At 36.8% G+C, this 22,177-nt stretch overlaps 1 protein-coding gene across 3 annotated transcripts in view; it reads left to right on the top strand.

The window, feature by feature from the left end:
- TMEM131L (transmembrane 131 like) overlaps positions 1-22,177 on the top strand; it is a 166,920-nt gene that overhangs the window by 80,511 nt on the left and 64,232 nt on the right. For all 3 annotated transcript variants that reach the window (XM_027866844.1, XM_027866846.1, XM_027866845.1), the window contains exons 5-13: positions 4,264-4,387; positions 5,856-5,972; positions 7,278-7,388; positions 14,693-14,770; positions 14,938-15,091; positions 17,495-17,553; positions 19,361-19,469; positions 20,498-20,597; positions 21,140-21,293. In XM_027866844.1, the coding sequence (XP_027722645.1) occupies positions 4,264-4,387; positions 5,856-5,972; positions 7,278-7,388; positions 14,693-14,770; positions 14,938-15,091; positions 17,495-17,553; positions 19,361-19,469; positions 20,498-20,597; positions 21,140-21,293 (1,006 nt within the window). The remainder of the gene's footprint in view (positions 1-4,263; positions 4,388-5,855; positions 5,973-7,277; positions 7,389-14,692; positions 14,771-14,937; positions 15,092-17,494; positions 17,554-19,360; positions 19,470-20,497; positions 20,598-21,139; positions 21,294-22,177) is intronic.

A 22,177-nucleotide genomic window follows, 5' to 3' on the forward strand; every position in this document is an offset into this window, starting at 1 on the left:
CTCCCCACTACTATCTCAGCCAAGGACCTAGACTCACACTTCACTGAAAAAATCGAACTCTTATTCATTGAGAGTTTCCTCTTCTTCCCTTATTTCACATGTCTCAGATGTTTTTCCCCAATCCTTCAACTCTATCTCACATGAAGCCCTTCACCTCGTCAGGTCAAACTGCTGTAGATGACCCTTAATCTCATCCCATCTTCTCTTACAGATTGCCCCTACTATCATTCCTCCATATCTCCTTCATTCTGTCTTTCTATAGGCTGCTTCCCCTATAATTTAAAAAAAAAATCCTCACTCCTCTGCAATCTGACTTTCAGCTTCATTCCCCTGAAATGGTTCTCTTCAAAGTCACTAGTGATCTCTTGATGGCCAAACTGATAACTTTTTCTCAGTCTTCGACTTTCTTGATCACTTCTGTAGCCTTAGACACCATTGATCAGCCTCTTCTTGATGCAGGTATTTGTGGCACTGATCTTCAGTTCTCATGCTACCTATCTGACCTCTCCTTATTCTCCTTTGCTAAATCTTCATCCAGGTCTCACTCACTTTCTTGGTGTCGCCTAAGAGTCACTTCTGCATCTTCTTTTCTTTTTCCTCAATAGTGTCTCACTAGGTGACGTGGACTGTTACTGCCTTCTGTTTGGTCTTCCTGCCCTCAAATGTCTCCCCACTCCATTACATCCTCCATTAAACTGCCATAGTGATTTTCCTAAAGCTCAGATCTAATCATGTCACACTCCACTTTCCTACTCAGCAAACTACAGTGACTCCATATTATTTCCAGGATCAAATATAAAATCTACTGTTTTGACATTCAAAGCCCACCATAGTCTGGTCCATTCTTACCTTTCCAGTTTTCTTAGGCTTTACTTCCTTCTCCATTGTCTGTCATTCAGGAACACTGGCCTTCTTACTGGTCCGTAAACATGACACTGTTTTCCAAGTCTATACCTTGTCAATGGCTCTCATGCCTGGAATACTCTCCCCTTACTTGCCTTTTGGCTTCTTTTTAAGACTGCTCAAAAATCATCTTTTAAAGGGGACCTTTATTGGTATCCCTCTGCCCCCATTCCTTCCTAGATGATGTTCCATGTACATTGTATAAACCTTGTATGTATGTAGCACATAGTAAGCACTATAAAAAATGCTTGCTGATTCACCCACTAACAAAACAAAATTAAACTGTAAGTGAAAAACTACAGTTTATAATCAATATAACATGTCATAAATCTAGTTAATTAGTATAGATGAATGAATTACTGGTTGCATAATCTGAAGGCATTAAAATAAAGGTTAATTCAACCTTCATTGTGATTAACTTAGTTTTAAATTCAATTTACCTTAATAGTAATGCCTTTCTCTCTTTAAAGTGACTTCATGTTTTTATTCATATTTGTTATCTTATTTGGTCCTGTTATGTAGGCAGACTAAGTATTTTATCTCCTCTTCCTCCTTTTTTTTTTTTAATAGCTTAGGAAATTGAGGTCCATATAGCTGCCCAAGATCACATAGGCAATAAAACTGGGTCTAGAGTCTTTGTCAGTGGACTTCCATTATATCACACTGTTTTACTATGAATGTTCTTAGAGGAAGACATTTATTTGAATTTTTTACTCAAAAAATTTATCCATGACATCTACGTGGCCATGCATTCCAAATTATCAGTGTTGAGATGAATGAAGTTTTAATGCATATCTAACAAATGGAAGGATCAGACGTACTAGAATGGGGGGCAATGCAAGAATGCCTTCCATGACTACTTTGCTGTCTGGTTTCTGTTTTTGATACTGTCGTTTACTCTGTGTGTGACCTTGGGTAAAATCCCTTTCCCCTTCCATAGCTTAGCTTCCCTATATATCAAGCAAGGATAATATTGTTTAATCCCACTTGACTCCAGAGGGTTATTGTAAGGGTTTTGTTATAGGCAGACAGCTTTGAAGTAGAGGGTGCTAATTATCCTGAGAAGAGGCTGGATTGATAAGGTATAAAATTCTGAGGTTTGCCTTTCAAAGAGAGAACTTCCCTTTTGATTGTCCTTTAGACCCTGGGGAACCTGGCAGTTGTCTCTGGTAAAGGAAATTTAAGATCTTCATAACAGTTTAAAAATAGCAGAGTGATAACTACTCCAAAGTCCTGGCCAACATTCCCAACTGTTTGATTTATTGCTTCAGTCTGAGCTTCTATGGAGGGTAGGACGGCTGTGGGCTCTGATTCTCCCCAGTGCCCTTGGTGGTTGTTCCCTGGGGAGATATTTTACACATGTAGGTGAAGTGTTACATGAAACCAAGTCTGTTCTCCTAGTCATGTCGGTAGGATATGAAGCATTTACATGTAAGCATTAATGACTTAACTAATTGATTCCTTTTTCTTGGAAATTAAAAACCAGGAAAGACATTGCTGTTTAATTTAATGAGATGGTAAGATGTTGGGCCACTGCAATAGGACTTTCTTGATTGTGACATTCTTTGCTTGTTGTACTCAGAAAATTTACCTCCTTATGATAGTAAGAGCACTTTAAAAATTATCTCAGTGGATAGTAGGCCCTTAACAAATGTTTATTAATTGATTCTAATTTTTCAATTCTTGTTAGTTAAAACTTAAACACTTTTGATTTAGAGAAGGAGAAAAGTAGATGATTGCCATTTTTAAAGATGATGTTGATTTTTTTGTCAGCTAGACCTGTGATTTCATTGTTTGAGAACTCCCAGTGTGGAAGCACCCTCCATAGATGTGGTTTAGTAGGTAGTCTTTGAAACAGTAATAGGTTAGGTTAAGTGACATGTCTTTGGTCACATATCAAGATATCCAGAGTCAAGTACTAGAACCCAGGTCTTCCTTATTCCAAGGATGACCTTTCTCCGTCCTTTGCAGTGGCTCTGGATTATAAGACTTTCTCAATGTGGTTACATAGGTCCTTTTTTTTTTAATTTTTTTTTTTTAAAGGAAAACAGAGACCCAGTAGCCCTGAGATTTTTGTTAAATTCAGAGAATAGTTGTGTTTCCTAACCTTTGCTAAGAAATATTGCTCATTCAAGCTCTCTTTACTAGAACTATTGGAATTGCACCTGTGACTTCAGTGACATTTCTGGTAGCCACCTGTGTTGTCTAGGAGAATGTTACTCGACTGGAATATAGCATAGCACATAATAAGTGCTTGATTACTGTTTATTGAGTTGAACTGAAGCCAGGGCCACTGTTGATTGAAGCAAGGACTGATACTGTACTTGGTGTTGGAGGAGAGTAAGAGATAAGCAGTGAGGTGATTAAGGAGTAGCCTGTTCCTCCAGATCTGTCTATCTGTTGACTCCTTTTCCCCTGCCTCAGTGGAGTTACAGTCAGAGACAGGTGCTATGATAAAAATTGACTCTAGTAATTATAGTGTTACAAAGCAAGGTTTTATGTCACAGCGTTGCATGTTTTCATTTTTTACCAAGGCAGTCTTTTTTAGCATCTATTAAGTAATTCCTTTTGCCAGAGCTACCAAGAAATAATACTCCTGTGAGTTGAAAGACCACTACTTCCAGAAGAGTGGAATGTTCAGCAAATAGCCTTTACACTTAATGCCCAGAAACAAAGCCTAAGGGAATTGGGTTTTCATGTGAGCAGGCAAATTTTCTCTTATCTAAACATGATTTATTTTCATTTGAATTATTTGTACGAGTTGGAGAAATATCTAGTGCCTAATGTGTATTGTACTTAAAAAAGTTTAATGGCCCCATTGGATTCGTGTAGCATAAACCCCATTGGGGTTGGGATTGTCAGGTAAAGTCTATGAGCTTCTTGGTTTGGGGGATTCACATCCTAGGTAAAAATGGCAGCCCTGTCTCATCATCTCATCCCATGTGTCTCTTACCTAGGTCTTTTGATAAATCTTCCAATGAGAGTAGACTCACCACACTGAAGGCTTCAGTCCATTTTTTTTGTTTTTAAAATACTGCGTACCAGCACAGAATATGAGCTGCTTTCTTGGTTCTCACATGAGTGGGATCAGATTCCTTATCATAAATGTCCTTAATGATAGCTTTATTTTTTTTTTTGCAGCCTATGTCTAGCCATCCTGTCTTTCCCTTGCCCTTTGGTTTGGATTAAGGTTTATAAAAGGAAATGCTATTTCTTACTGTTGTAGTTGATATATTTTGATGGAACCAGGATTTGTTGTATTTTTTAAAAGAAGGTAATGAAAATTGATCTCTTGTAAAAATATGATAAGTCTATACACATACACATATATAATATTTTTTTTCTCATTTTCCCTCTTAGGTTATTGGGACTTCCCACAGCCAAAATACTATATGCTCATAACCCTAGTAGGGATAAAGAAGTTGTAGTGAATTCAGTGTTTACAGCTTCTAGACATTTTCATGTGTCTCCTGTTCATTGCAGGGTGAGTGTTGATATACCCTTGGAAACTATGTGGTGGAAGGGTGCCAAAGTTTCATGCTTTCTTTGGCCCAAAGTTTTCATTTTCTGCTTGTCTCCCCTTTCCCTGTTAACCCTGGTGTTTTCCCTCTGCTTATTTGCTTTGGTGTTTATTTTTTCCAGAAGGTTTTTTCTTTATTTTGGGGTGGGTCTTGATATCAGCATATAAGGGAGAAAAAATTTAGACTTCAAACCAGATAGTTGAGTGTATAAATAGCAAAGATTTTCGTTTACTGTAAGTGAAATCTCAAATTGTGAACTTTTAGTGTAGCGCAGATTCTGAAATATTCAATAATTAGAAAATGTTTGCAGCCTTTTTTTCTGTCTCTAAAATGCAATGAAAAATTATTTAAAAATTCATTTATGGAGGAGAATAGGTGGTAGGTAGGTGATAAGTCTAACTAGCTGGCCTAAGCATTTACTCACATAGGGCAGCTAGGTGGCGCAGTGGATCGAGTCCCAGGCCTGGAGTCAGATAGACTCATTTTCCTGAGTTCAAATCCACCCTCAGACACTTACTTAGCTGTGTGACCCTGGGCAAGTCACTTAACCCTATTTGCCTCAGTTTCCTCATCTCTTCCAGAAAAAATCCCAAATGCAGTCATAAAGAGTTGGACTTGACTGAAAAACTTTCTTGATGTTTTTAATTTGAATGGTATTTAAACTCTGTTTACAATTCCCAACTAGTTACATGGCTTTATTTTTCCATGTTTGCTTATATTCACCTTCACTTTTGAACTTGGTTTTTGGAATTTGGCTTAGGGGAATGGCAGGAGAAAGACCAATATTGTTTTATCATCTTAACATATCCAGTAATGACATTTCACTTATTTGGCTAAAGCATTTGAGTGTTCCTGTATGGTTCTCCTCTATATTTATGTAAAGATGAAAACTTTGGTGAAGGGCAGAGATTCTTAACTGGGGTCTTTGAACTTTTTTTTTTAAACTGTATTTAGAAATGATTTGTTTCCTTTGAAATCGTATGCATTTTGTTTTTTACATTAAAAAATATCATTCTGAGAAGGGGTCCACTGACTTCACAAGACTGCCCAATGAGGTCTATGACACATAAAAGATTAAGAATTCCTGGTGTCTAGGAAAAGCTTTGAAAGATTTGAATGTGAAGTTTGAGAGGAAATTTATAAAAAAAAACAAACAAACATAAGTGGCTCGTGTAGGGGCAGAGACACTATAATCCCAAATGAAAGTTAAAGGATTTGGGTTCTCTGTTGTCAGTAAACCTTTTGGTATGTTCTTTTTTTAAAGTGCCCTCAGACTTGGGGATTCTAATCTGTTGTAGAAATCCAGAGAGATCGTCATCCTTACTGTTTGTAGGTTTTAAGTAGCACGAAAGTTGTCTAAGTGGAGGGATTAAAGAGATACTTTAATTATTGGTTTTGAGCAGGTGGAATTAATGTATACCTGTCTTTCAGGTGATTCCAGCAATGGGACAAACCTCCTTCAGAATTATTTTTTTACCAACTGAACAAGGGAGCATTGAAAGTTCTTTATTTATAAATACATCCTCTTATGGAGTTATTTCCTACCAGGTGAAGTAATTTTTCCCCCTCTTTTTTTCCCAGTAAATCTGTTTGATCTTAGCTTCATTATAAAGTTTATGTACAAAGAGGCTATAAAAAGAAAAAGAATTCTAAGCAGTTTTGGAAAGGTGGGCATTGTGCTCTAAGACCCCCAGATTCAAAAGATCCATAGCCCTTTAGTTAACTTCGGTCTCACTTAGTTTAAACCCCTTTTCATGCCCAACTTGGACACAGATCACAGACTTGTTCTGTGCTACAACTGTCACATATGATGCAGTGTGGCCTCATCTTGGTCTCTTGATTTTTGACAGATATTGGAGTAGGAAAAAAAACTCAGTTGGATATTCAGTTTTTCTCTTGTAAAATGTAAAAGGCATTCTTTTATAAAGCAAACTTAAGAAGTTAGTAGTTTTGTCATTCTCCCATGTGGAGTCTCGGGGGATGTGTGAATTTCTTTTTGGACATTGAGATGACCAAACGTAATAATTTCATTAACTAAGTCATAGTTCTTCTAACTAAATCTAGTCAGTCTGAAGGCAGTGTGCCTTTGACACGCCAAAATAAAAGAGACAAAATTCAAATAATAAGTACTTGTTAAAGAGTTCTGGGTAAAGCAGGCTCTTTCCAGAGGTTTGGAGCCATATGACAATTTTAATAGAATGCCATTTCATTTTTTTCCCGATTACATTTAAGAACAATTTTTGACATTCATTTTTTATAATTTTTGAATTTCACATTACCTCCCTTCCTCTCCTCCTTACTCCTTGAGAAGGCAAACACTTTGATGTAGATTATTTATGTGAAGTCATGCAAAACATATTTCCATATTAGCCATGATGCAAAAGAGAGCACAGACTCCCCCCCCCCAACCCCAAGAAAAATAAAGAAAGTGAAAAATAGTATACTTTGATCTGCATTCAGACTCTGTCAGTTCTTTCTCTGGAGATGGATAGCATTTTTCATCATAAGTCCTTCAGAATTGTCTTGGATCGTTGTATTACTGAGAATAGCTAAGTCATTCACAATTGATTACATTGCTGTCACTGTGTACAGTTATCTTCTGGCTCCACGCAGCATTTTTATAAGACCTTTTTCCTGCCCTCATATAGTTTACAGTCTACATAGTACAAACATTCAGCTTGTAGGCCTGTGGTTTGCTGGGAAGGATGGTTTTATAAGCATGGGATCCTTAACTGATGAAGATCCTTGAAATTTAGCATCAGGAATATAGACTTCTTCTGGAATGGTAATTGATACTTGAAGATTGAGTATTTTATATCTTCCTAATAGTGTGATTTGTCATTTTTCTTCCAGGTCTTTGGAACTGGAGCTCCACGATTCTCCACTGAAGGTTCCACAAAACAGTTACCGAATGCTCATTTGCTGCTTCCCCATGTCCAGAGTGTCCAGATTTCACAAACACAGGTGAGTTTTTGAGTGTGGAAAAATCGTTTGGAGCCCAGGAAGGAACAACTTTACCTGTGTTTTGTATTCCTTAAGTAAAGATGATTAGGGAGGATTCCCAGGCGTTCTTCTCCAAAGCCTTGCTGGGAATAGAATAGAGTCTTCCCATTAGGTCAATAGGCCATCACATGAAGTTGGCTTTGAAACTCTAAGGACCAGTCAGAGAAGGAGGTTCTCTTCTGGTTATAAGCACTTTAACCCTTAGGAGTTGTAGCTAAGTTAAGGAAACATAGCTCTATAATGTACTATTATGGATTATTATCCAAAAATGTACAATAGGTTCAAGGAAGTTGCAGCTGAGTTAAGGAAGCATCGCTCCATGATATATTATTATGGACTATTGTCCAGAAATGTACAGTAGGTTCAAAGAAGTTGTAGCTAAGTTAAGGAAATACAGCTCCATGATGGACTATTAATGGGGATTTAGACATGTTAGCAGTTCAGCCCTAAAACTTGAGGGCAGTGCTGTGAGCAGCATAGGACTGTGTTATTGAATCACATAACCCTTTAATGTTACTATGAGTGAATACTATGACTGAATACAAGATGAGCTCTCAGTGTGGCATTTGTTTCTTAGGTACGTGCCTTCTGATCTTTTTGGTTAGTTGTGAGCATTGGTTTTATTTGCTTGAGAGTAGGATGGGGTCGAGTTTTGCCAAACTCTCTTTCTTTTTACATCTTTGTTAAAAAGGAGAGGTCTTGCTTGTTTTGGGGGAGGGAGGGATATTTTTAGAAATGAATGTAATGTAAAAAAAAGACAATTAAAAATAAATAAAATCTTATTTAAAAGTGTATATTTGGATATGGTTTTTGCTTAGGACAGACTGTCCCTTACCTCCAGACAGTGCATCTTTTCGTCTGTTTTCTAGAATTAGAAAGTACACTTTACTTCTCTAAAATTGCTTTTAAGGTTGTTAACTTTAAAGTTGATGAGTGGTGACCATATTTCTTTCCTATAAGTCATACACCCTTATCACTGCTGCATTTTTTGGGTTGTCAGTTTTTCCTCAAAATAGTCCCACTTTTTTTCTTTTTGATAGCCATTTATGTCACTTATTAACTGCCAGGGAAAGTGAATGATGTGTAGTAAATAATTGTTTTGACTTTTCATGGGGTAAAACTTATTACACAGTGGCTGGCTTTCTTTGCCCCTACTTCTATCTTGGTTCTTCCTTTTTTGTGTATGTTCCCAGCCCCACTTTAAGATCATTGAAATTAGGAATTCTCATTTTTTTTCATCTTCCTATCTCTAGCTTTTTTTTGTTTTTTGTGATGCCTCACAATTGCTTGATGTTTGTTCAGCATGGTAACTCTTGCTTGGACCTATCACTGAGATCCACAGTCATTTTAAGCTTTCTGACAAGCTTTATTCCTCCTCTGCTTTGTAGTACTTTGAGAAGTGAAGGAGTAATTTTTTTTTTACTTAATTTTTTTCTATGTTTAATTAAATGAGTACAACTATATTAAAGTTTAAATCCAAGAAATTAATGAGGTCTAATATTCCATTTGTTATATCAAAAATGCTGCAAAAATGGTTACTATCAAAGAAAATATTTGTAGAAATAGAAGGGAAGAAAATAAGCATTTGTTAAGTGCCTGCAAGGGGCAGCTAGGTGTTGTAGTAGATAGAATGCTAGGCCTGGAGCCAGGAAGACCTGAGTTCAAATTTGGCCTTGAACACTGACTGACTCTCTGACCAGGGGCAAGTCATTTAACCCTATTTGTCTCAGCTTAGACTCAGGTGAGCATGTGTGCCATGTAGGTGGTACTGTGTTACATTCATTTATTATGGAAATTGATGGTTATGTTGGTAGAGGCCAAATCTCCCTCTTCTTTTCTAGCGTCATTTTTGGTTCATATTTATCAGATGAACAAATCACCTCATCTGAGTGACTTGAGACACAGAAATAGCATTGTTTTGTAGAGCATGATACAGGGTGTAGACGTTGGTGTGTTAGCTTATAGTCGGAGAAACATTAACATGTCAGAGGAAGGGGGCTGCTAGGTGGTATGTGGAATAGAGCAACGGCTCTGGAGTCAGGAGGACTGAAGTTCAAATCCAGCCTCAGACACTTACTGGCTGTATGACCCCAGGCAAATCACATAACCCCAGTTGCTTCAAAAAACATACAAAAAAAGATGACTAAGGAAGATAGACTCAAAGAAAATAGGAATTTATCACTCTGAGAGATAGAGTCGTGCTACAGAAAGAGTGGTGACTGGATCACTGAATTGGAAGCTTAAATCCTTTCTCAGTTGCTTCCTGTCTCTGTGATTTTGAGTAAGGCTTCTCTGGGTCTTGGCTTCCTTGTGTGATATGAAGAGTTTAAACTAGGTGACCTGAGGAGGTAAGGATGGTGGAAAGAGTAATAGCTTTGAATCTGGATTCAAATTCTGCCTCCACTGTGAGCTTGAGTAGTTCACTTAACCTCATCTTCAAAATGAAGGGGTCAGATTGGATGGCATCTAAAATATAAGCCAGGTCTCACGGACCATATTTCTATGGCCATGGTAATTACAATTTCATAAAACTTTGGTACTCATTTCAGTATCCTTTGGTTATGTGAACTCTTAAAATTTCCCCCTAAACCACTCGTTTGTATTCTATTTGTAATAGAGACAACTTGGCACAACAGATAATATGCTGGGCCTGGAGTCAGAAAGACTGGGTTTAAATCCTGCTTTTGACATTTACTAGCTGGGAGACACTGGGCAAATCACTTACCATCCTTGTGCTCCTGACTACAACATCCTTGGGGGCTTGTCAACTCAGTTATGCTAGGCCACGTATTCACTTTGAAATATTTTACTATAGAATCACAAAATCACAGAATGGGAAGGGACCTCGGAGTCACCGCATTCCCGAGAAGTAGTCACCCACCTCCCATTTGGATCACTTCCAGTGAGGATAGACTCACTATCTCCTGAGACAGCAGGTCTAGACAACTCTGGTGGGGAATTATTCCTTAATGTGGTGACTAAACCTATCTCTTGACACTATTTAGGCCCTCGGGCCAATGAGAACAGGTATAATCCCTCCTGTTGTCCATGACCATTTTGAAATATTATAGTGGGACTTTACTTATGTCAATGTACAGTTCTTATTTATAATTGTGCTTAAGTGAAATAAGAATGCCCCAATCATTTGAAGTCACTGCCATTTCTTTTTACTATATTTATAAGCTTGATTGTTGTTACTATTCTGAGTTATACTGGTTTTAATTCTTTTATAGGGTCTTCCTTTTCAGTGTCTTGTAAAGAGTTTTCACCTCCTTAAATACCTATTAAAAGTGCCACCTCCTTTTTGGAGCCTTCTCTGGTGGATGGGATGCAAGGGAATCTATTATGCTCTTGCACCAACTGTCCCCACTATATTACCTCTTAGCTACAAAACTGTGAAAACTAAATTTCAAAATTAGTTGACAGCCCAGTTCTTTTTACATTGTTGTACAACTCACTACATCCTTCTACATATATGTCCACATTGGCATGTATATTTTATACCTAAATTTCAGTGTAGATTGTAGGCATCTGGATTAGTTGTGATTTGTTTGTTGTAAGAAAAGTTTAGGGTTGGAGCCGAGTAGCCTGAATTGTAGGTTGGAACTCCCCAGTTAGCTGTTTGATATTTTGGACATTTATCTAACTTCTCCAAACTTCATTTGCTTCATATGTCAAATGTGGGTAATGATACTTCTCTTGCATACCCTGACATTTAGACTAATAAAGAATTGCCTGATTTATGAAGAACAGTGCTACAGACTTGGTTTTTTTTTCCTTTTATCTGTAATAAGGCCTTTTGTCCAGATTGAAGAGAATTCAAAGAATACTTTATATATTGTAGATTTCTTAGGGTGACCGGAAGGAATGTGAAGGGTCATTCAATCCCAACTTATTTTAGGGATGAGAGGATTAGGGAAGTTAAGTGTCTTGCTCAAAGTAACACAGATAATAAATGTTGGAGGTGGGCTTGGAACCCGGGTTGAGAGGCGGTGACCTTTCCACAGTACCGTTCTGCCTCACTAGCCAATCCAGGACAGCTGCTTCACATTGCCATAGTTCCTCTAGAGCTGCCAAAGCTCTCTCCTCCCAGTAACCCTGTGATGTAGGTTGTCGTCCTCATTTTGCAAACAGTAATACTGAAGCCAGAAGTCACATAACAGAGCTAGGACTAAGACAGACTCAGGTCCAATTCAATTCAAAGGTTTTTTCTATTTTACTACAAAATATCATCTGGCTAATGTTAGTAACATCTCTTTGCTCAGTTAATTGTTGCAGCTAATGGTATAAGAGATTATTTTAGACCTTAAACATTAGTTGATTGAAATTAGCAGGATGATGAGCCAATATTATAAAATGAGATAATATATGTGAAGTGTTTTGCATACCTTAAAGTGGTATATAAATGTTAGCAATTACTATATCAGACTTAGTATATATATAGCTATGTTAGGCATAGAGGCTTACATGGGTATATGAAATGGCACTGCATGACTTTTTTTGGGGGGGTAGAGAATAGTGGAGACCTTGAGTTCAGGGTTGGTTTTTTTAAGTTCTAGGTTCAGAAAAATAAACATTTTATTAAGCACCTACTATGTTCCAGGTACTAACGGAGGAGTGGGTTGGAGGGGAACAACCATCTCTATCTTTTCATCCTTAAAATTTTGCAAGTCTTCATCCATTATCTCCATAGGAGTTTTCTATCCATTGTAATATAGAGCCCTCTTAGATTGCTTGATATTTTGTGAATACCGGAACAACATATGGTCTATCCTGCTGTTTTTGCCCTGTATTGCTACATAATTGGTTCACTCACGTCCTTTTCTAGTCACATAATTGATTATCTTTTATCCTAGTTCTCATGCAATTCCTCATTGGTAATGAGTTACCTGCTCACATCCACAATGGCCCCTCACCATTGCTGCATGAGCCTCTGCTTAGGGTTTTCTTTTGAGCTTATGGCATAGCACAAGGTGGCAACCATATGGTGCCATTGGAAAAATCTTCATGTGGCAAAGATGAGCAAAGACTTGACCTGTGATTTCACTGATAGCAGAAATTTCCAGACAATGAAACTCCCTCTTTCGATGCAGGCCACCATCTTTTCTGTAAGTTATAATCTTAGGGGAGTTGGCTAAAGCGTTGAAAAGTTACATGAGGCCCCGACTTGACAGAGTCATTGATGTCACAGGCAGAACTTAAACCTTCATCTTTCTGCCTGTGAGGCGTACTTTCCCTCTGGTACACCATGCCGCCTCTTTTTATAGCTACATTTTTTGTTATTTCTGTAAATGATAGAAAGGAAATTTGGAGGTGCTGGAACTCCCTCTTGTGGATTCTTTCATTTTTTTTTTCACATTTTTTACTGAGATTTTTTCTTATGCCTCCTTAATACGTGGCATATAACTTTTAAATAAATCATTAAAATTATAAAAAAATTTTCTTGCTACTTTCAATATTTTACATTAATGGAAAGTTCTGAAGAATAGCTATTACCAAAAAAAAAAATAACCAAGTACATAACATTCTAGGTTTTTAGTCACTGTGCAAGTGATATGGTCATAATAGATGGCTTCCTTTTCTTCTATTTCTTTAAATATTTCCTGCATATTTTAATATAACATGTTGGAACTAGAAAATATATATATATATGTATATATATGTATGTATGTATGTGTATACATATACATGTATGTGTGTATATATATATATGGAGAGAGAATATACATAAGTAACAAATTTAGAAAATAAAGAATTTTATTTAGTGGTTCTGTGATTTCATTGATATAGCTATACTAGTGACACAGAAATCAACAGGTAAATATTTATTAAGCATCTACTCTATTCCAGACACTGTACTATGTACCGGGGACATAAAAAAAAAAAAGGAGACAAAAAACAGTCTCTGACATCAAGGAACTCTAATGAATAGATCTATGTTAATAACTAGATAACAATAACCATTCATGCCTTCTGAGACTGGGTATCTTTTGAGCATGTCTTCTTATAAATCTTTGGGGTGGGTGGGGAGTGTTAAGAGAAGATAGGTCCACCTGATGTGTTGGACCGAGATTGCTTTACATTACCTGGGGACCACTGTGATGCATAGGTTGTTAATCGGTTAACCTTGGGTAGCATACTTCCTTTTCTGGTTGTATATCTCCTTGATCTCTTTTTTACATGGCTTCCAGTATCCAGTTTTTCATTGGGAAATTGATGAAGCCTAATCATGGCCATCATGTGAAACTATTTGCATAATTTTATTTGGTGGGTGACAAATACATTTTATTAGGGTAACAGTCTTGAAAAAATAAACTTAAAAAACATTCTTGTAAGCTATTTATTTTCTAATTAAAATTTTTTAGATTGGAAACACAGGATCTGGATTACCAGGTTTTGATGTATTGGTTGATAGGTGATAAACTTTTCCTTTAGAGAATTGCCTATCCCTTTGACTTTCATGCTTTCTTTAATGGTAGATCACCTAATTTAATGTGTTGCTATGTTTAGAATGAGAACAATGAATTCTTCTCAGGTGGCAGATACATCAAGTAAAGGCAGTTGCTTAATGCCGTTTTTTCTTAATGTTCCCCTAGATATATGTGAGTACCATGCAACAATGTTCCAATCTAGTATTGGAATATCTCTGTGTTTCAGCAGAGCTGTGATTTCGTTCATTTTTAGGCCCTCTTCACTGGTGCAGGTTTTTGTCCATTTCTGTAAATTTTTCCATCGAGTTTCTACTCAAACCACTAGAGGACTCCTCTGGTTCTTTTGAGGATGGGCAGTCCTATCCATTTATTACCTCTTGATCTCCCTAAATAATTGATCTGCTTCCTTTTATGGTATCTTTTGCACTTCTTCTCTTAAAGTCATCTTTGACAGTATGGTATAATCTCTTATATCCAATATTCATCTTTCCAAGGCCTTCATGTCCCCAGCAATTGTGAATTTAACAAGATTGTGGTTTTCCATGACTTGTGCCGTTGACATGTCTGGTTAAATTAACGTTTAGAAAAATGGGTGTTTGTAGCAGCGAGCAGCTTAGAATCATTACAAATGTACCGTGCAATTTTGTAAATGTGGTCTAGCCCCTAGGGCATATTAAAAAGAGGAGGCAGAAAAATCTTGGAACCTTTACATTTCCACAAATACGTTTTAGGGGTATTTGCAAAAGGAGCTTACGATTATGAAGTCTCTGTCCTACGCACTGAGTTTTACCAAGCCTTCCTTTTAAAATGATTTTTTTCTTCTTACTCTTCCAGGCAGAAACCACTAATACTAGTCTCTTACAAGTTCATCTAGAATGCAGTTTACATAATAAAGTTTGTCAGCAACTCAAGGTAAATGCATTTCTTTTTTAAAGGAGCATCTATATTTTAGAACTAAAAATCGTCCCATGTTTTGGTGATTTTTGTTTGTTTGGGGGGTGGTATTTTGAAGTCAACAGATTTATGTACTTTGAAAGATTGATGAATTTCTCTCCCGTTTTCCCCCCATCCATCCTCAGAGTTGTTATCTAGAGTCAGATGACACCTTGCTGCTACAGATGAGCATAATTCTAACCACGGAAACCTCCCCTGAAGAATATGAGGAGAGCAGACAAGATTTACTAGATAATCTCTCCATTGTTTATGTAGCTATAGACAAAACTGAGACCTCAGGTAAGGTAAAACCCTTGAAGCTTGCATTATGATACAACTTGGTGGGTATAGAAGCCTTCATTACTTGGAAGTGTTCACTTGGGGATAGTTGTCCTCAGGCAAAGGCAGAAAGTCCTTTGCTTTACTCTAACTGTAAACAGAGTGAAGGGTTCCACAATGTTTATCTTAGCTAATTGAGGCAATATTACAGTTTTTGGGGAAAAGTGGCAGCTGCTGCCTGAGTATGTCCTTTTCTATCTTTCTAAAGCAAATGAAAAAAAAGGCATTCCATTCCAGCCTTAGTCGACATAGATCACCCGACATCCATTTCATTTGTTTCTGTTAAACTGAATGGAAGCTCTCTTGACCTTGTTATTAGAAGAATGGCATAGTGCACTTGGAATCAGAGAGGTGGGGGGTTGACCCCTGCCTCTTGAACACTCATTAGCCTTGAGAAAATGGGAAAGTCTCTTAATCTCTCCAGATTTTTATTGTGTCGTAGAAAATGTGCACAATAAGTCTTGGAATACCTGCATCGTTGGGTGGTTGTGAGGATCAAATATGATAACGTATATAAAGAATTTCATGAACTTTAAAGTGCTATGTAAATGCATATTAATATTGTTATTCTAAATTTTCAGTGAATTACCAGATTATAGTAAATTAGAGCCAGAAGTTCCTGGAAACCTGTGAGTAGTGTAGTCTGTGAAGCTTGACCCTGGAAAATTTGAGTCCTGCCTAACAGTATTAACTTTACCGCCCCTTAAAATTTATGGGCTTTAACTTTCTGGGCACTTTAATGGGATAAACACCGTTTTTCATCCGTAAGCTCCATTATGCAGAAATACCTATTTTTGGTTGATTGATTCAATCAGAAACCTGTATTTTACGTTATTTTGGAAGAAGGAAATCAGTACCATTTCTAGGGACAGGGTTTGGTGACAGTGTAAATTTTTTTAACCCTTTTTGTAGTAATTTGTAACAGTGGTTCAAGAAATAAATATTATTGTAATGACTGACATTTATTATAGTGTTTTAAAGTTTGCAAAGTATTTGACACATAGTCTCTAGGCCCATTAGGCAACAAGCATTTGTTCTTTACCGTGAATAATAGCATTTTCTTTAGTTATTTAAGTTATTCAAGGTTAGCATTTAAAAAGAAGGGAGAAATCCACCATGTATCAAATTTTGACAAGTTAAGAGTTAAAAGCAAGTCAGCATTTTGTAGGCAGTCTTAGATTATTATCATGCAGGTTCTTTTCTTCTCTTTTCTTTTTTAAACCTGGGGCCTATGAGGATTTCTTGGATAATTTTCATGGGGTCTGTAAACTTGGATGGGAAAAAGTGGCATCTTTATTTCACTAACCTCTAATTGAAATTTAGCATTTCCTTTTTGAAAATAGTATTTTGAGAACCTTTAATTGAAATTGAGTATTGCTTTGAATCATTTGAAAACATGATAATGAGAAGGGGTTTACTGGTTTTACTGGACTCGCAAAGGAGGCTCGGACACAAGAGGGGTTGAGAACCCTGGTGTGGCGTCTCATGATACTGTGCCCAATTTTAATCCGTCAGTATGTGAAAGAGTGTTGCTTCCTAAAGGCAGCTATGGTGTAGTGGAAAGGACACTTGGGCCTGAAATCAAGAAGATTTGCGTTCCAGTCCATCCTTAGATACTTATGAGATGTATGACCCTGGGGAAGTCACTTAAACTTCATCTACTTTAGTTTCCTCTCCTATAAAATGGGGGTGATAATAATAGCCTCAGCCTCCCAGAGTGGTTGTGAGGATTGAGATATTGTGTATATAGTGCCAAAAACATATGTAGGATTATGACAGATAAAATTGGTGATTGGTAGAACTTGAAGTAATAAGTGAATAAACAGATCTTGATAAACTTAGATGGATATGTGTATATGTAATTTGGAGTTAGTTGTTAAGTGCAGTTAATTTTCTACCAAGTCTTTTAATTCTGTTTATACTAACCAAAAGTATATTTTCTTTAAGTCATATATCCTTAAGCAAAACATAACAGGCACTTAATATATGCTGTTCCTTTCCCTTCTGTTTTCTTGCCCTAATAGTCACTATCTTAGAAGTACCTGCTATATCTTTTGATGATTGTTATTGAGGCTAATGCAGTTGGTCAGATTGACTGTCCTCTTGACCATAAATCTCAAATCTACCATTTCTGCACTTGCTGTTTTTCATTATTTTGGTAGCCTGTGGTAACTGTCTTTTTTCTATGTTAGGGAAAAAAAAAGTTACAGTAAGAAAAAAAAATCCCAATTTTTATTTCAATGAAGAAATCTTTATTACAACTTTGACAGGAATTTATAGGATGTTATTTCAATAACTCCTATAAAAAGATATAAAATTAAGAGAACTTTGTTTTAATTCAGTTATTCTGATTGTTTTTGACAGATGACTCTGCAGTAAATATGTATGTATTACATTCAGGAAACAGCCTTCTGTGGATACAGGTAATTTACTTGTTGACTTTCTCTTGTAACATGGTGTTCTTAGGTTATCTTGTAACATACAAGATATGTAAAAATATGTATTTTTTTTTCATTTCAAAATGTACATTTAACACAGTAATTTTTAGTTACATTTTTTGTTCCAACCTTCCTAGGGAGGTTATATAGATGGATTTTTTTCTGTGCATCATGAAAATATAGCTTAGTTTCTCTTTTTCTTGGATGATTTTCCTGTGGATTTTGTCAGAAGTTATACACTGTAACTATACAAACTCTCAGGGATCTTCTAGCTTATTTATCGTGTGGTTAAATTTTTTTTTGCAGTCCATTTTTATATCATCATTTCTCTCAGATAATAATTTAGAAAATGAGGATGTGTGACTTAAAGAAAATATATTTCTGGTTAACATAAACAAATGAAGAGACTTGGTAGAAAATAAAGTACATTTTACCAGATTACACATATATATACATCAAAGTTTATCAAGAGATGTTTATCATTTATTACTGATAAGAGAAAAGTGTAGTGAAATGATCCTGTACTTGACTCCCAATTCCATTTCATTTTGTTAGTCACCTTGTGACATTGGGCAGGCGTCAGTTTCCTTATCCATTTAATAGACATTTATGGATTAATAATGACCACCTTATAGGGTTTTGAGGTCCAATAAAATGTATGTGAAAGCACTCTGTGTAATGTGCTATACAAATAGAAGGCATTATTGTCATATTGATGCTCATGACTAAAAAGGAGTTTTTTGGGGGGCATGAAGGAATGTCTTGACCTATGATTTCATTGGTATTTAGACCTTCCAGTGAGAAAACTCCTTCTACCAAGGCAGATCAACGCCTGTTTTGTCCATATCGTTAAAGAATTGGTTGGGACTCTGAGAAGGTTACGTGACTTCATTAGGGTCACAGAAACCATTTTGGAACAGGTGGTCCTTGACTCCAAGGACAGCCCTTTTATCCACTAAACCATGCTGCCTCTCAGGCCTAAGGGTTACCATTGAGGAAATACACGATCGGAAAAGGAGAAAGGAGGCAAGTAAGGTCGTGAGAGCAAAGAGATGCAGCTACACTCCCAGGTGCCCCACTGATCCCCACAAAATATCCCAACTTAGAGGAAAGCCCCCAGGTGTTAGCTCTTTCTCTGGTGGGAGACGAGCGTGTTAGGTTATGGAAAGATAACAGGCAAGACTCACACAGAATGAGACAGTGTAATCTACACCAGTGGAAGGAAATAGTATACACATGGATGAGCGTTTGAATCTGATGAAGTACTGAAGACTTAGGATGGTGACAAATAAAACTGATGATGATAAATAGAACTAATTTTCCTATTTAATAAGTGTAGTGTCAGAGAACCTTAAAACTTATAATTGAATCAGAAGCAACCTGGACAGGAGGAGTAGCTAAATTATTCTTTTGACTTGAGCATAGGAGATATCACAGTCTCCCTCATTTTTTGGTCCAGGTCTGTTCTTAAATCCTTTTGCTTGGGCCTTCTTCTTAGAGTGATAATAAAATTGGCCTCTTTCCCATAATATCAGCAATTAATTATCTTTTGGGCAATAGCTCTGCACTCATCCCTCATGCTGCTTCTTCATCTGCCTAGATAATTTGGGTCACCCCTTAGATGTCACTTTGCATGTCTGAATCTTTCCTGCTAGGATCTCTGATTTTCCACCCTCTTCTCTCCCAATTATTTTTGTTTTCCATTTTTGCATCCTTCAAGTTTCTCACAAAATAATATACTCAATAGCCATCTTCCAACAAGGAGGTCAATGATATTTATCTTTTATTTCAGGATGTACATCATTTCTCACAAAGAGATTCTTTATCTCTGCAATTTCAACCAGTCCTGCTACCCTCTTCTGCAACCAATTTTACCAAAATTGCTTCTTTTATTTGTAAAGGTACAGTATTTGTACATGTTTGGCAAAGTCTCCTGTTTACTTCTATTGTCAAAGCATATTCCCCATGAATGAATGGTTATCACTAATGTTTTTTCCCAAGAATACCATAAATATGTAATGGCCAACCTTACTGTAATATCTTGAAATTCTGCCGTGATGCCACTAGCTGATCACCCATTTGTAATATTGTTCCCGTGAGATTAACTGTTCCCTGTTTTGTCATTGCACCTAAAGCTGCATTTTTGTGGAAACCAGTTATTGATGTTAGGCAGAATATGCCTTTATAGGTGATATAATGATAATAATTCTTGTTGTCTGTATGGAGTGATTTATTTATAACTGCAGATTAGTGTAAGGGGAAGATAATGAGTTTGATTCCCATTGTGCAGGGATGAATAGTTCTTAGAGTTTCCATGAGGAAAGAATGCCAGTGCTGTTTATTTCATATTCCTTATGTGAAATTTTGTGTTGGAACTCTTAATGCAGCAATGGTCAGGGTTAAGAATAATCAAAGATTTCTAGGGTACTTTGTTCCATAAGAAAATTTTTTGAAATTCGATTTTACTTTCAGATCTGCATTCTTTTTTTCCCTCCCACCTTTGTCTCTTTTTTCATAGACAGGGCACTGAATGACAAAACAGTCAAAAGATACCACCATTAAAAAAAAAAACCCAAAACTCCGGCTTACCATTTAGATTTTATTTCTTTCCTTCTCAGTTCCTTCAGTGCCCTGCTATGCTATTATGCTATGATATGCACCCAATTTAGCTGCATTTTTTTCCCCCATCTTACTGTACTTGGCAGGCCTAAGGACTTTTCCCCTATTAGTTGAGAAAAAGCAGGGCTTTGTCATGGAAAAAAGATGAAATGTGGAACTTAATTTTTTCTCCAAGAAAATAAACTAGAGGCATGAAAGGCTTTGCAAAGGAGGCACACAGGTAATAGGCTGAGTTAGTAAAGAGGAAAAGCCTAAGTGGAAACCAAGAGATTGGTGCTTGACCCTTATTTTTCTTCCCATTTCCAAACAGCTCCATCATGTCTCAGTGAAACTGATTATCGTGGGGAAGGAAGAAATCTGAAAGGCACGGCCACATTGCAAGCATGTCTCTCTCGCCCTGTGGTGCAAGGGTAGGTTGAATCAATCAGTCAGGCATTTATGAAGCACCACCTTTGGTCCAAGCACTCTTCAATGTACTGGGAATAGAAGGACAAAAATAAAGCAGCCCCATCCTTGAAGGAGGTTATGAATTTATTGGCAGCAGGTTAATTCAGTCTTAATTCTGTTCATTAAGAGTTAGGGAAGAGCTCCTTAAAAGGAAAATCCTTAGGGAGATTTTAGATAACTATTTTTATAGGTGAGATTTTCATCTTAGCCTCTCTTCGGGTAGAGCTGCTAAAATAATTTTTACCTCCCTCGTTAAAGCTGGAATAATTAACTGATCTGGATCTTTTTATCTCTTCCTGTTCTATTTCATACAGTAATAACTGAGCCATAGGAGGATATCAAGAAGTGGAGGAGCAGATTATCTACAGACTAAATAATCCAATCCCAGTTAGCTAGCATGTCTGACTTTTTTTGAAATTAAGAGTGAGATCAGTGCCAACCCTTCACTCAGAGTGTTAGCAGGAAGCCTGAGGCTAATCCCTGTGTTCTGTGTGTCTGTTCCCAGGTATTTTGCGATTGACCCTTCTGCAGTCCAGTTTCACCTTGAGCCACACTGGAATGCATCCGGAATTTGGTCAATCTGGTACACTAGTCATTTTAGTCCTGTTGTTGTTATAAATAATGTGCTTGTTCCCAAGGATACCAGGCATATTTTAAAGGTAGGTATGTGCAGATTTTTTTCAAAGTTAGTTTCATTCTAGCTCAGGCACTTACAAACACCTTTCTGTGTTATTTTTCATATTTTCAAAATAATTGTTTCAGGAGATGGTTTTGGGAAGCAGCATGTTGCATTGTGTTTGAAGGCAGTATGTGGTTTGGATTCTGGCAGATCCCGTAACTTCTGATTTTTGATTTTCCTTCTCTGTAAAATGAGAGGGTTAGATTACATGGCCTACTTCCCATTCATAGCATTGGTGGTGGTGGTTCTTTTTTTGGGGGTTGGGGACAGTATAAATTTTGAACATGTTGGATTTTAAACCAAAAAATGTTTCAAAATATATCATTGGTCTAATTGTATAAAATGAGATCACTTTGTAAGGAGAAAAATTACATAAGTACGCAGTGAAAAATAATCCTGATTATGGGCTGCACTTAGATTTTATTGTAAGCACTGTTGGCGGAGGAGGAGTGTCCCTGATATGGAGCTGTGAATTGTATTGTGGGTTTTTCTGTAACAGCATGAATCCAGAGCCTTTTTTTTGGGGGGGGGTGAATTAAGAATATTTGCTGATCACATCAAGTCAGAAGTTATTAATGTAAATACAGGATTTCAGGAAATAACAAATTTGATTTATGATTTGCACTAAGAAAATTATTTTTTTTAATTAATTTATTTTGAATAATCAACAATTACTTACATAAGCTTTTGAGTTTTAAATTTTTCTCTCTCTCCCTCCCCACCTCCTTCCCCAAGATGGCACGCAATTTGATATAGGCTATACATATATATTCCTGTTAAACATATTTTCATATTAGTGATGTTGTAAGAAAGAATTAGGAACCACCAGAAAGAGGAAACAAAACACAGCAGAAGAAAAAAAAA

The sequence above is a fragment of the Vombatus ursinus genome, unplaced genomic scaffold, assembly GCF_900497805.2.
Source record: "Vombatus ursinus unplaced genomic scaffold, bare-nosed wombat genome assembly UNPS02014784.1, whole genome shotgun sequence".
Lineage (NCBI taxonomy): Eukaryota > Metazoa > Chordata > Mammalia > Diprotodontia > Vombatidae > Vombatus > Vombatus ursinus.